Source organism: Arvicanthis niloticus, chromosome 18, assembly GCF_011762505.2.
Source record: "Arvicanthis niloticus isolate mArvNil1 chromosome 18, mArvNil1.pat.X, whole genome shotgun sequence".
In the NCBI taxonomy this organism is placed as follows: domain Eukaryota; kingdom Metazoa; phylum Chordata; class Mammalia; order Rodentia; family Muridae; genus Arvicanthis; species Arvicanthis niloticus.
Genome location: NC_047675.1, coordinates 8,631,333 through 8,644,382, shown reverse-complemented (window position 1 = coordinate 8,644,382; position 13,050 = coordinate 8,631,333). Strand labels below are relative to the sequence as shown.

The window sequence follows — 13,050 nt, the reverse complement described above, 5'->3', positions numbered from 1 at the left end:
CTGTCTAAGCCATTTCCTGAGTACACTGCTTCCAGATGCATCCTGGAATTCTATATCTGAGAGAAACGTCAAATTCATTCACTGATTGCAGAGGAACAAAATGGCATTTTCAGGCGACACAAACTTTTCGCTTTATGGTCACCATGCCTAGGTTTTTTTTTTTTTTTAAATATTTTCTTTTTCAAAGCCTTTTTAGGTATAAGCTCAAAATACATAACATTTTCGCTATAAATGCAATAAACAGAAGACTATTGAAAGAAAGGCATGTGTACCTTGTCTGAAGCTCTAATCCCTGTTACAGACTCATCACAGTTAACGTTGGGATATACATGCGTTCAGTTTTTTTCTCTGAACTTGTTGACATGCTCGCAGACACGATTATTTCAGACAAATGGAGCTGTACCTTCTATACAACTTGGCAACTTTGGTTTTGTTGTTCTGTGGTGGAAACAAGATCTCAGCAGTCTAGACTGGCCTATAATTCACTTGATAACAACCCAATCTGACTGAATTCCTGCAATCCTCCTGCCTCAGCGTCTCAAGTGCTGGGATTACAGATAGACAAGACCTGTGCAACCTTTTTTTTTTCTTTCTGTTAAACAGTTATCTTGTGAGCGTTTTTCATATATATTTTCTATATTTTAAAATGCTTTGCATAGATTTACTATACAGGTATTGCATAATTTAACCATTTTCCTGCCCTTGAACTGTAGTCTAACTCTTGTCATTAAAAACTCCAGTGTTCTCAGACAGACATGCATGCATATTAATCACAGCACTCAGTAGGCAGAGGCAGGCAGGATAACATAGGGAGACACTCTTGAAAAACAAATAAACAAAGATAATTCAGTGTTCTCACTAGTCTTGGTGGCCAACACTGCAATCCTATTACTTGGGAGGCAGACACAGGAGCTGTCCTCTACTACATAGCAAGTTAGGGGCCAGCCTGCGCTACGTGAAACTCTGTCTCAAAGTCTAAATCCAAACAACAAAAACTCTAGCATCTTCATGACAATTTACCGATTTCTGAGATGATATGTAAAGTTTGCATTGAATCCATCAGAGAACTTTCAGTTTATTGTTTTTCCACAGAATATCAGGTGTGTGGTACCTTTCAGTAGACTTCAAGACAAGTCCCGCTGCACTCTGTCCCCAGAAGCTGTCAGGCTTTGGCATCCAGTGAGGGTCCAGGAGAATCCTCCCTAGCTTCCGAAAGCGAGTTGGGCCTTGGATGAGTTCTGTAGGTGCTGTCTACCAAGAGCTCGGGGGAGCAGGGAACAGCAAAGTGCCTTTACAAGGAACGGAGTTGGGAGCTTGTTTTCTTTTGTTTTGAGACAGGGTTTCTCTCTGTACCCTTGGCTGTCCTGGAACTCACTCTGTGGACCAAGCTAGCCTTGAATTCACAGAGATTCACCTGTCTCTGCCCCCTGAGCACTGCAATTAAAAGTGTGTGCTGTCACCTTAGAGCTGAGTCGGGGGCTTAAGTTAATGTCTTGACATGGGATTTGAAGGAGATTGATCATTGGGTGAGGAATGAAATGTAAGGGTGTGAATGGGAGAGCTCAGGAGAGCTCAGCAATGCTCAGGAGAGCTCAGGAGTGCTCAGGAGAGCTCAGGAGAGCTCAGGAGTGCTCAGGAGAGCTCAGGAGTGCTCAGGAGAGCTCAGGAGTGCTCAGGAGAGCTCAGGAGAGCTCAGGAGAGCTCAGGAGTGCTCAGGAGAGCTCAGGAGTGCTCAGGAGAGCTCAGGAGAGCTCAGGAGTGCTCAGGAGAGCTCAGGAGAGCTCAGGAGTGCTCAGGAGAGCTCAGGAGTGCTCAGGAGAGCTCAGGCGAGCTCAGGAGAGCTCAGGCGAGCTCCACCTGCTTTGGAAGATGCAGGCTCATGTGTCCTCCTGGGACAGACGCTTGCACTGCACTAACTTCCCACTTGTGGTTTCTTTCCCGGAGATCTTCTCATCAAGTTGACTGGCTCTCTGTGATGATTTTTGTGGGCATAAAACAGTAGATTGTCTATATCAAGGCTTTCAAGACCTTAATAATTTGTTAATTATTGTTGCTGATCCAAAAAAAAAAATTTAAAAAGAAAGAGTGGTTCCACGTTGAGTTGGGGAAATAGCTCAGAGGCATTCGCACACAGTGCAGAGAGTTTGGAGGTTAGCTACCTGACACACACCAAGCACAGCACATGTAAACACCATGGTGGGGTAGGTTCTGAAGGCATCACTTCCCTCCCGTAAAGCAGAGTCCTCTGGTTATTTGTAGCCACAGAAGGCTCTTAGAACAAGTGTATGGGAGAGACAGCGGTTTTCTTTAAAGCTGAATGTAAGCATCACTTAGGGTAACTGGGCACGTCCTGTAAACTTGCCAATAGTGCAGCAGGGATGGTGAGGGGCTAGTCCAGGTGGGGTTCTTATCACAGGACTCCATCTGCCCTTTGGGCCAGTGTGTTCTGGACTGTTACTAGTAGCTGAGAAGCCTATTTTCAGATCTTGCCAAAGTGTGTCAGGTCTGCCATAGTCTAATTTGCTTCTATGGAGTTCTTGTCAACTGAAGTTCATAGATACCTCCCATGTGTCTCCGGAGAGGTTGAAAGCAAATTAGTTAAAAATTTATGGAGTGCTATCCTCTCCTGACAGTTCTTGGATAGGCCAGGCAGGTTGTACTCAGACCAGTGTCCCTGTGATGTGTAGGTCATATGAGAATGTCCGTATTGTCCTTACCTCAGAGGGTTTACGTGCTTCTTTAGCTTCTTCCTTTGGAGCGGTGCAATGGGAAAGGAGGAAAGGTACAGAGACAAGGCTTCCTCAAGCCCTCAAGTAATTCGGATGTAAGAGTACCGAACAGTGTGTGACTGGGAAGGACATGAGGATGGAGGGTCCCAAGCTAGCCCAGGATGGTTCTCAGAGAAGGGCTGAGCTGAGTCTAGGCTGGCTCCTGTGCTCAGGAACAGCATGTGTTGCTGTAGGGCCAGAGGCAGAAAAGGAGACAGACCCAAGAGGATGGCAAGCCTTTGAGGAGATACGGGTTGGGTTATTATGCCCTCTCATAGAATTTGAGCTTTTTCCCATGTAGAAAGCAGACAGCCAGCCAGTAAGCAGAGGAAGCTGGTATCAGAGGATGGTACATCTAAAGCTTCATTAATATGCAGATTCACTAAAGTTGGTAGTACATTGATTATTCGGCTTAAAACTCAAGTCATTGTTGTATGTAAGACATGATGACCACACCGTAGGCTGCTATGTAATTTTTCTCAGCTAACCTTATGGATATCGTTTCATTATTCATACATCATGGAAGTCTAATAGTTAAAATGGTTTTTCATGAGATTTTTTATTTAAAATTTATCTGAGCATTTGCTTTTGAAGATTTCAAGAAAACTCATCTGCTTTGTCTGTTACTCAAGCAGGACTGGAAGGCAGTATACAGCTGTCTCTGGGGCTCCGGAGACAGCAGGGTAAAAATAGGACAAACTTTAAGAATCCCAGATATTCTCGGATAACAAAGACTGATTTATTCTGGCCTGTTTTGTGCTCAGACAAAACAGAGAAGCCTTTGTGCTGTGCTTAGCAAGGGTGCTGATGACAGACCTCCTGTCAGGCATCGGGCTTTATTCTGTGACTAAATTGTGCTTTGTCCCACCGTCCAGAGAACCTTTGTATCTGCCTTGTTAAAGTGTGAGTTTATGTAATTGCTTTTGTTTTTCTCCATTTCACTGGTGCCAGATTCAATGAGAGTGACTCATTTTGTGACCGAGACAAACATTCACATTTGGACCATGTTAAAAATAAACAAACAAGTGGCAGGTGCTGCCTGCCTTCCTCCGTTCTGTGTCTCAGTGCTGCTGTTTCTTGTCTCAAAAGTTCAGGTCTTAGGTAGTGGCTACTCGGCTCCCTTGATCACTGATCCACTGTGCCCTGGGCAGTTTCTAAAGGCCTTTTGGATGTTGGTGACAGGCAGGTCCAAATGAGGAGAGCTGGTTAAATGGGAAGTAGAAAGTGATACTTACGGTGTTTCAAAGGCACGCAGGAAGACTACAAGGCAGTCTCTTCTGGCTCTGTAGTTTCCCCACCACACAGCAGTGTTTTGGAGCAGTTATTTTACATGTCTTTTTCACACGTGTGCTCCATTTAGGGGCTTTTTTCCTCATAGAAGATGTGTGGAAAGCCCTGATGAGATTGTAATGAGACCATAGAGTGCATTTAATATTCCCCAAACTGTACAACATTACTTCCTTTGGGAACTCAGAAGGTGGCCAAGGAAGGAAAGGCCTAAAAGGTTGGGAAAGAAAACACGATGGGCTTTTGGAAAGAGAACATATGAAGAGTTTGGCCTCCCAAAGACAGAAGACAGAAGTGATAGTTGATCAAATGTGAGGGAGGAAGGGTAGAAGTCTGTTTAAAGGATTGCAGGCAGGTGGGAGAGATGTTCACTTAAAGTACTTACCAGGCAAGTGTTGGACCTGAGTTACATTCCCCAGAACCCATGCAAAAAAGCTGGCCATGAGGGCATATGCTTGTAAGCCCAGCCCTGGAAAAGTTAGCAAAGGCAGATCATTGGGATTCAAAGACCAGGTAGCCTACCCTCCTTAGCTAGCTCCAGACCAGAGAGAGACCAAACTAAAAAACAAACCAAGATCAAGGTTGAGCTCTACTCTCTACATGCATGCACACACACACACAGATATCTAAAATGGTTAGGTGAACTGGGCAGACCCAGCAGTGGGTTGTTTTGGTGCGGGGCTGATGACCCTTCACAGGACTGCAGCCTCCGAGGCCCGCACTGACATGCAGTCTGGAAATTGACACCTGTACTACTGAGCCTGAGCCACTGGGGAAATGGATGAATTATGGTCAATGAATTATGTAGTAAGGCATTTCAGAAAGATTTTCTTGCGAGCCATTAAAGTTTTAAAAGTCATTTCTGTATTTAAAGACAGAACCTCTTCAATGGGGGTGGGGGGACACTAACCAGAGAGAGACTCCTCTGATGGCCTTGCATAAATAATACTGTTTTCTGACTTTATGCTTCTCTGTTGCTATATAGGCTTAATATTTATGGATTCCTTTATAGGTCTGAGGGCAGAGTCTTATGTGTGCTACCACACCTTGCAAAAGGTGGTAATTTTTCTATGATGGCTGTTGTTTATTTGAATTAAATAAATGGATTTTTGTAATGCAGTGCTACATTCATGTGTATCTATAACATTGTAACTTTGGGACGGGGAGGGTACTAGGCCCTCCATTGCTACCCAGACCCTTTGCTGATTTCCTAGCACCTCCATTCAAATCTAAGCATAAAATTTGGTTAGTGTGGAGGCTAAGCCCAAAATATGTGCTAGAGAAACAGATTTTATTAGTTGTTAAACCTTTTTGTTATATATTTTCTGAATAAAATGGAGCTGGTTTTGAGTTGCTTCTACAGTGCCTTTTAATTAAATGTGGCAAATTTGTGATACACAGAAGCTCTGGAGCACTTGTCGCGTTGCTTCTTCTGGCTTTAAACAGTAGATACTTTGTGATGAGCACATCTGTAGGTGTTAATGAAGGCACCAGAGTCTTGAGTTGGGGGTCGGCTTAGGTCTGCAGCACAAGCATGAAGCCCACTCTTGGTCTGATGAGACCATAGAAAACCAGACTCCTATTTGGAAGATGGATGGACTCTTAAAACACTGTGAGCCCGAGGTGACTTTATCCCCACTCGATACTGAAGGGATGTGCACTTTGTATAGATATAGTTTTCTAAACCAAAACATTGACACTGTTTTAGTATGATGCTGATCAAATAACAGTGGCCACACATAATGCCCCTAGAGCTGCAGGAACTCGTGTCTCTGTCCTTCCAGCTCACGGGGCTTCTTCTTTGGGTGACCTCATCTCCCATGTTCATTCTGGAGTGTAGATGCATCTTAGAAGGTGCCCGAGACTTACTGCCTTACTATTTAGCTGTCTATGCCAAAGAAAAACCTCAAAGAGCAATGAGGCTTTTTGGTAGGTCTAGGGCCAGATTCGAGGGGTCAAAGGTAACTAGATTGTCATCCACCAAGTCCTGCTTTACTGAATGAATATAGGCTTTAGGGAAGCGGGTAGTAAGCAGCGTTACAGCCTCCTCTAAAACATTCTTTTCATGTTTAGGTATTTAAGTTTCTGTGTTGAGTGTTTTGCCTGCATGTTTGTATGTGCAGCATATATCTATACACTGTGGCCTTGGAGGACATAAGAGAGGTTGGATCACCTGGAACCGGAGTTACAGGTGGTTGTGAGCTGTCGTGTGTGCTGGGAACTGAACCTGGGTCCTCTGTAAGAGCTGCCAGTGCTGTTAACTACTAAGTCATCTTTGGGATAACTCAGCTCCCAGCTGTCTTTAGGAATGGTACTAATGATACAGAAGAAGGAACTGTTGAGTGCAGATCCAGATTGCGTGCACACGTGCACATGTGCGTGCACATGCTAGAAACAGAAGCGCGACACTTCAGGAATACAAATCTCTGTAGTTTTAGAACAAACTGGCCATCACTGTGACAGCTCATTGCTAGCATGTCAGGGAAGCAACCGGGAAAACATCCAAGCCTGTTTCTCCCTTCCCCACTGTCTCACTCCTGAGAAAACATTTCTACATTTTCAACATCTGTCTTGTGAAGACTCATGAAGAAGCACCATAAGTGTATTCTTTTGTGCGTAGGGGTGGGGGACAGTGTGTGTGTGTGTGTTGGCTCATGGAGGCTCATAGAGGACATCGGGTGACCTGCACGGCTTGTCTCTACCTTATCCCTTTAATACAAGGTCTCTCACTTGAACACAGAGCTAGGCTGGTGACCAGAAAGCCCCAGCAACCCTCCTTGTCTCTGCTCTGTGTAGCAGAGGAGACAGCCATGTTCAGCTTTTAATATGGGTGTTGGGGACCAGGATTCAAGTCTTCATGCTTGCATGGCGGCCTCTTCCCTACTCAGCCATGTCTCCAGCCCTTCTTTGACATATTAAGATATGGAAAACCATTGTTTTTTTTTTTTTAAGTGTTGAAATAACCTGCAATTTAGCATTTTAAACTAATTTTCAGTAGCCAGTTCAGTGTTACTAAATACATTCCCATTGTTACACACTTTGACCCCTTCTCTAGAACTTTCTCCTTTTCCACCCCAGCCTCACAACTAGTCCACAATCTGGCTCTGGGTTTAACTACTGTAAATGATTCATATAAGAAGACCACAGTATCTGTCCTTCGTGAATGGTGTCTTTTGCTTAGCTTGATATCTGTCCTTGTTCTTTGGCTGGTACCATTTTCCCTATGTTACTCATTGAAATGATTTTATATTTGGCTTCATTTGTTGTGTCGTAGGAAAACTAAACCAAGATACTATAACTTTTTTTCAGACAATGCACTCATGAAATTAGCTTAAACGTGTTTCACCACAAAATGTTTGAACCTGACAGCAGATGGGTGTTTTGCTTGTTTCTAGGCGTGGAAGAGAAGGTGGTTTGTGTTGCGCAGTGGCCGTTTGACCGGAGACCCTGATGTCCTGGAGTATTACAAAAATGATCACGCCAAGAAGCCTATCCGGATTATTGATTTAAATTTATGTCAGCAAGTTGATGCTGGGTTGACATTCAACAAAAAGGAGTTTGAAAACAGCTATATCTTTGATATCAACACTATTGACCGGACTTTCTACTTGGTGGCAGACAGTGAGGAGGACATGAACAAGTGGGTCCGTTGTATCTGTGACATCTGTGGGTTCAATCCCACAGAAGAAGGTAGGTCTAAGCTTTCGTTTGGTTATTTTTTTATTATATATGTATGGATGTTTTGCCTGTGTGTATGTCTGTGTATCACACACATGCAGTGCCTGTGGAGATTAGAAGAAGGGGTGGATCCCTGGAACTGGAGTTACAGATGGTTTTCAGTGGTCATGTGGGAGATGGGAATTGAACCAGTGTCTTAGGAGAATGGATGGTGCTTTTCAGGACTAATCTGTCTCTCCAGACCCAGAGTTTAAGGTTTTGTTACTCAGTTAGTGCAATCTCTTATTCCCTTTGTTTTGTGTGAGGAGGGGATGTAGTTTTAGAAATGTTACAAAATTGTTATTTCAGTTACATGCTCTAACATTTTGTTTTTACAATAGGAGTTTGACACTCAGAGCAGGCACTGAATACTTCAGGCAGTTTTGAGAGAGGTTCTACAGGTTTTGAGAGACTTAACTGGTATAGACCAGTCTAAATAACTGTCTTCGTGAAGAATCTGGGGAGGGGAGGGCATGTGCATGCCCACAGTGCTGTTGTCAATTTGTAGAAGCCTGTTTTCTCTTTCCATCATGTGAGTGAGTGAGTCCCAGAGATTGAATTCAGGCAGTCAGTCTGGGTGGCTAGTGCTTTAACCTGCTGAGCCACCTCATGTCACAGGTTGTGACATACACAGGCTTTGTTCTCACTGCTCCCCACAGCCCCCCTCCCCCTCTCCACAGCTGTCTCCTTGAACTTTCCTGTCACTTCTCCATCACCTCATTTGCTCTCCTCCCTTTTGACTACTTCCCCACTACTTTCATGAAAAGAACACATTTTAAATGGCTGCGCGTGAGATAAATGTACTGAGTGCTTTTTTCTTTCAATAGTTAATTAAACGTTTTCCTTGATTTTGAGGTATCAGGATCTGTTGGTCATGGTGTCAGTTTTTGCTTTACAAACAACATAAAACTTGAAAGTGGCAGGGACATTTTTAGTGACAGAACTCCAAAGTCCTTAAAACTGGGTTAACAATATATTTGGGTACTTTATGTCTTCATAACCATGAATGAAGTGCAGAAGACGGTGAGCTAATTCATAAATCGTTATTCAAATGTGGAATGTGTGGTTTGTGCGGTGGATACCGGAACAGCTTGGCTAATCACAAATCCTTTGTATTTGGCCCCTAAACAGCCAGCCCCTTGTAATTTCAGTCTCCCCATGATTCCTACAGTCTAGTAACTATGTATCTAAGAACTACATCTAAGTAATAGCTTTAAAAATCAGCCATTCCTCATGCATTTGTAATGTGTAACTTCTCTGTATCTCAAGATGTGGACTCTAAACAGCAGAGCAGAGCTTTGTAGCAGACATCCTCACTGTTTCATGTACTAGAGTAAAAACCTGCTTGTTTATGCACTGTGTGGGTGCAGTACCAGTAGAGGTCAGAAGAGGGCATTAGATCCCATGGAACTGGAATTACAGACACGGTTTTTGTTGGTTTTTAATGTGTATGGGTATTTTGCCTACATGTATTACTGTGTGTCACATGCATGCTTGGTGTCTGAGGAGACCAGAAGAGGATGCTGGGATCACTAAGACTAGAGTTACAGACAGTTGTGAGCTAGGGTCCTCTGGAAGAAGAGCCAGTTCTCTTAACCACTGGGCCATCTCTGCAGCCCCTCTGTCACCAATTGTGTATAATCTTGTTTCTGACCATCCCGCCTAAGTAGTCCCTGAAGAGCAGTAGGTACCTTGGCCTTTCTTAGGCCTGTCCCTCAGGCCTGTGCTCTCCATTTTAAAGGCGGATATGCACTGTTCTTGTCTCAACAGTTGGCTGATACCTTGAGACATTTTTTTACTGTTTGAGTTTCAAGCCAGATGTGGGAAGAAATAGACTCCGCTTGGACAGCACCGTCTGAGAAAATAAGTCTCCTGGTCCCTCTGAGAATAACTAATTTTCCCCTCAAAACAAAAGGAAAGGGGAAAAATCTGACCTGTGTTTTGATTCCAGGAACCTCTCAAAATATCATTACCATGTTATTTCCGCTGCCCCAGGTGACCACTGCTATTATTGAATACTTTGAATGCTGGCAGGCGTCCTGCTTTTACCTTCTAGCTCACTGAGCTGTGTGTGGTTCCTACTAAGGTTTTTCTTTAGTGGATTTGGGGATAGAAACGAGGTTCTTTTGTTTTTCTTGGAAATGTGCAGATTGACTTTTTATTTTGGTTTGGGCTCACCAAGGTGGAAGCTGTTACATTTGCTAAACAAGCACTAGGAAGCCCAGGCAAGGCTGCAGGCCGCCCACTGACATCTAGCAAAGCCTCTGGGCTAATTTTAGAGTATGAACTTAGCAAGCTACCTGAACTGCTTTTCTCAAAGTGTCCAGATCATAGTAGTTTAATTTAAAAAAATGCAATGCTCCATTTGATATTCTTGCCTTTAGTGAGATAAACTAATACTTCAGAAAAAGATATACAGGCTGAAGATATGTCTTAGTAGTGTGCTTGTCTAGCCAGTCCAAGGCTCTGGGTTGATCCTCAGAACAGCATAAACATGACATGATGGTACATGCCTGTGAATGTCAGCACTTGAGAGGTGGAGGCAGGAGGATCAGAAATTCAAGGTCATACGAGCACAGAAGACCGTTTCTCAGAGGTGGAAAGAAAGTGTAGGGGTTGGGTGGTATGAGGATGTCACATTTTCTATAAAGCAGTATTAACCAAGGACTTCTAAATTTCCTTTTACTGGATCTAGAGAGATGGCTCAGAGGTTAAGATCACTGGCTGCTCTTCCAGAGGACCCCAGGTTCAATTCCCAGCACCCATATAGCAACTTAAAACTATCTGTAACTCCAGTTCTGGGGACTCAGTACCCTCTTCTGACTTCTGCAGGCACCAGGCAGCCGAGTGGTGCACAGACATACACACAAACAAGGAAAAGGACAAAACAAACAAACAAAAACTAATAAAATTACTTTAAGTTTTTTTCTGTTTACTTTTTTTTTTTTTTTTTTATGAGACAGGTTTCAAATAGACTGTCTTGCCTCTGCCTCCTGGGTGCTGGAATTTGTCCGCCACCACACCCAGCTCTTTCTACTGTTTTTGTTAAAAAAACATTCATTATTGCTATTTTGTTAAAACATTTGTGATTACCATTGTATAGGCACTGATTGTCAGTGCATTGCTTAGGGGCTCTCTGTGTCCACCTTTGTACACAGATATACATAAATGTGCTTTAAAGTCCTAGCTCAGATTAAGAATTTCAGGATTCACATTCCAGCAAAGAATCCTTTTCCTAGAGAAATCCCCACCTCAAAGTAGATTTGAGATAGTTTTGGGTTTTTTTTTTTAAGATTTCTTTATTTATTTTATGTATATGAGTACACTGTCACTATTTTCATGCATACCAGAAGAGAGCATTGGATCCCATTACAGATGGTTGTGAGCCACCATGTAGTTGCTGGGAATTGAACTCATGACCTCTGGAAGAGCAGTCAGTGCTCTTAACCACTGAGCCATTTCATCAGCAGGATAGTTGTAACTTCTGTCCCCATTCATGAATTTTGCCTGTTTTAAATTCCATATAAGCAGAACCATTGAGTCTGGCTTAACTCCTCCATAAAGATTACCTTGTTGAAGTGTGTGGCTATGTTTTGTCCCATACAGCACTACTCCCCCCTGTTACTCTCATTCAATAGGAGTCTATTTGCATATCAGTCAATGGACATTTCAATTGTTCTACAAAGGTGCGACCATTCTTTTGTGTCTTTTTAAAACAACAACAACAAAAAGATCCTTCTTTTAGTGTGGTATGTTGTGTGTGTGTTTATACACAGGTGCTAGGGAAGCCTTGGATCTAGGATTCCTGCTAGGTAGTTGGGAGCTGCCTAGTGTGAATGTCAGGAATCGAACTCAGCTCCTTGTAAGAGCTGTCTCTCCAGTTTGTTACATGGTCTATGTCTTTTGATAGACATTAGCTTTTAGTTTTTTTGGATACATGCCTGTGAGTAGAACTGCCACATCACAGGATATATGCAGTGTAGCATTTGTAAAATGTAAATGTCTTCAAAGCCATTGTGCCAGCAGTGCGTGACAAATTCAGTTAGCCCATATTGTTGGTGACATTTGGTGTTAGTCAGTGGCTCATCTTGGCCTTCTTAGTGGCTGTGTGGTGACAAGTTCATGATTTATTTTGTGTTTTTATGAAAAGCAGTTCAACCAGAAAGTGTATGTCTTTTGTTTGGCTTTCTTGCAGAGTTTTAGTCGTGATTCTGTTCGGTCTCCTGTGGTAGGACCCAATCTCACAGAGTTTTAAACAATCCTGTGACTCCCATGTCCCCAGAGCTCTGGATAAAAACAGTGGTGTTTGTCAGCATTCCCGAAGGATTAAAATGTGTTTTAAAACCATGAAGGTTTTTGAAGTGTGTGAGGGATAGAAGCGTGGAAAGTTGAGATGTTTTGTACTTGAAACACAGTAAACAAGTTGAGCAGTGCGTGCATTGGGGTCTCGCCTGGTTGATGAACTGTGGAGGCAGCAGTGTGTGTCACCGATAGTGGTTACTACTGCAGTGACCCCTGTATCCATTCATTAGATTGATTGACATTTCAAAATGATCATAGGATACTCTACAAAGTGATTTCCCTCCTTCCACCATGTGGGTCCTGGGCACTGATCTCAGATAGCCAAGAGAGGAGCAAGCACCTTTCCCTGCTGAGCCATCTCACTGGCTCATTTATATAATAGGTTTGACATGACACTTCCGTTCACATGCATAATGTATTTGATCATATCTACCACCACACAAGACACCTCTTCTCTCTTGCCTCCTATTCTTGTTGATCCCTTATATTTACCTTTCAACAGGAAGCATAAAATACCGAAATAGGATAAACTAATACACCGGGCAAGAGGTCCTGTGAGCCAGTTCATTTGTGGATCTGCTCATAATCTCCCCCTCTGCACTGAAGGCTTGCCTGCTGGAAGGCCTCACATTAGCTTTAATAAGCTAATGCTTTCTAAGTACATTTCAATTAGGAGTTTGCTCCAGTGGCTTATTAGGCCTTTAATGGATGCTAATTATACTCTTGGTGCATTCTGAGTTAAGAATTGGGAAATGATTTTACATGTGTAAGCAAACCTTGAACCAGTGTTTGTTTCTTAGAAGATACTTAGAGCAGTAAGTCAGAAATCAAAACAAGGCAGAGAACAGAATGATCTATACCACTGGGCTTGTCGCCCAGAATAGGCTGGAGTCCTATGCCTGTGAGGCCAAACAGAACTCTGTTTTGGACCAGTATTGACTCTAGCAGAAATCTTAAATTAGAGACTAGGCACAAT

General features: G+C 43.1%; 1 protein-coding gene across 3 annotated transcripts in view; it reads left to right on the top strand.

Moving 5' to 3' along the window:
* Gab1 (GRB2 associated binding protein 1) overlaps positions 1-13,050 on the top strand; it is a 108,434-nt gene that overhangs the window by 68,774 nt on the left and 26,610 nt on the right. For all 3 annotated transcript variants that reach the window (XM_034522542.2, XM_034522543.2, XM_076915448.1), the window contains exon 2: positions 7,451-7,745. In XM_034522542.2, coding sequence (XP_034378433.1) covers positions 7,451-7,745 — 295 coding nt within the window. The remainder of the gene's footprint in view (positions 1-7,450; positions 7,746-13,050) is intronic.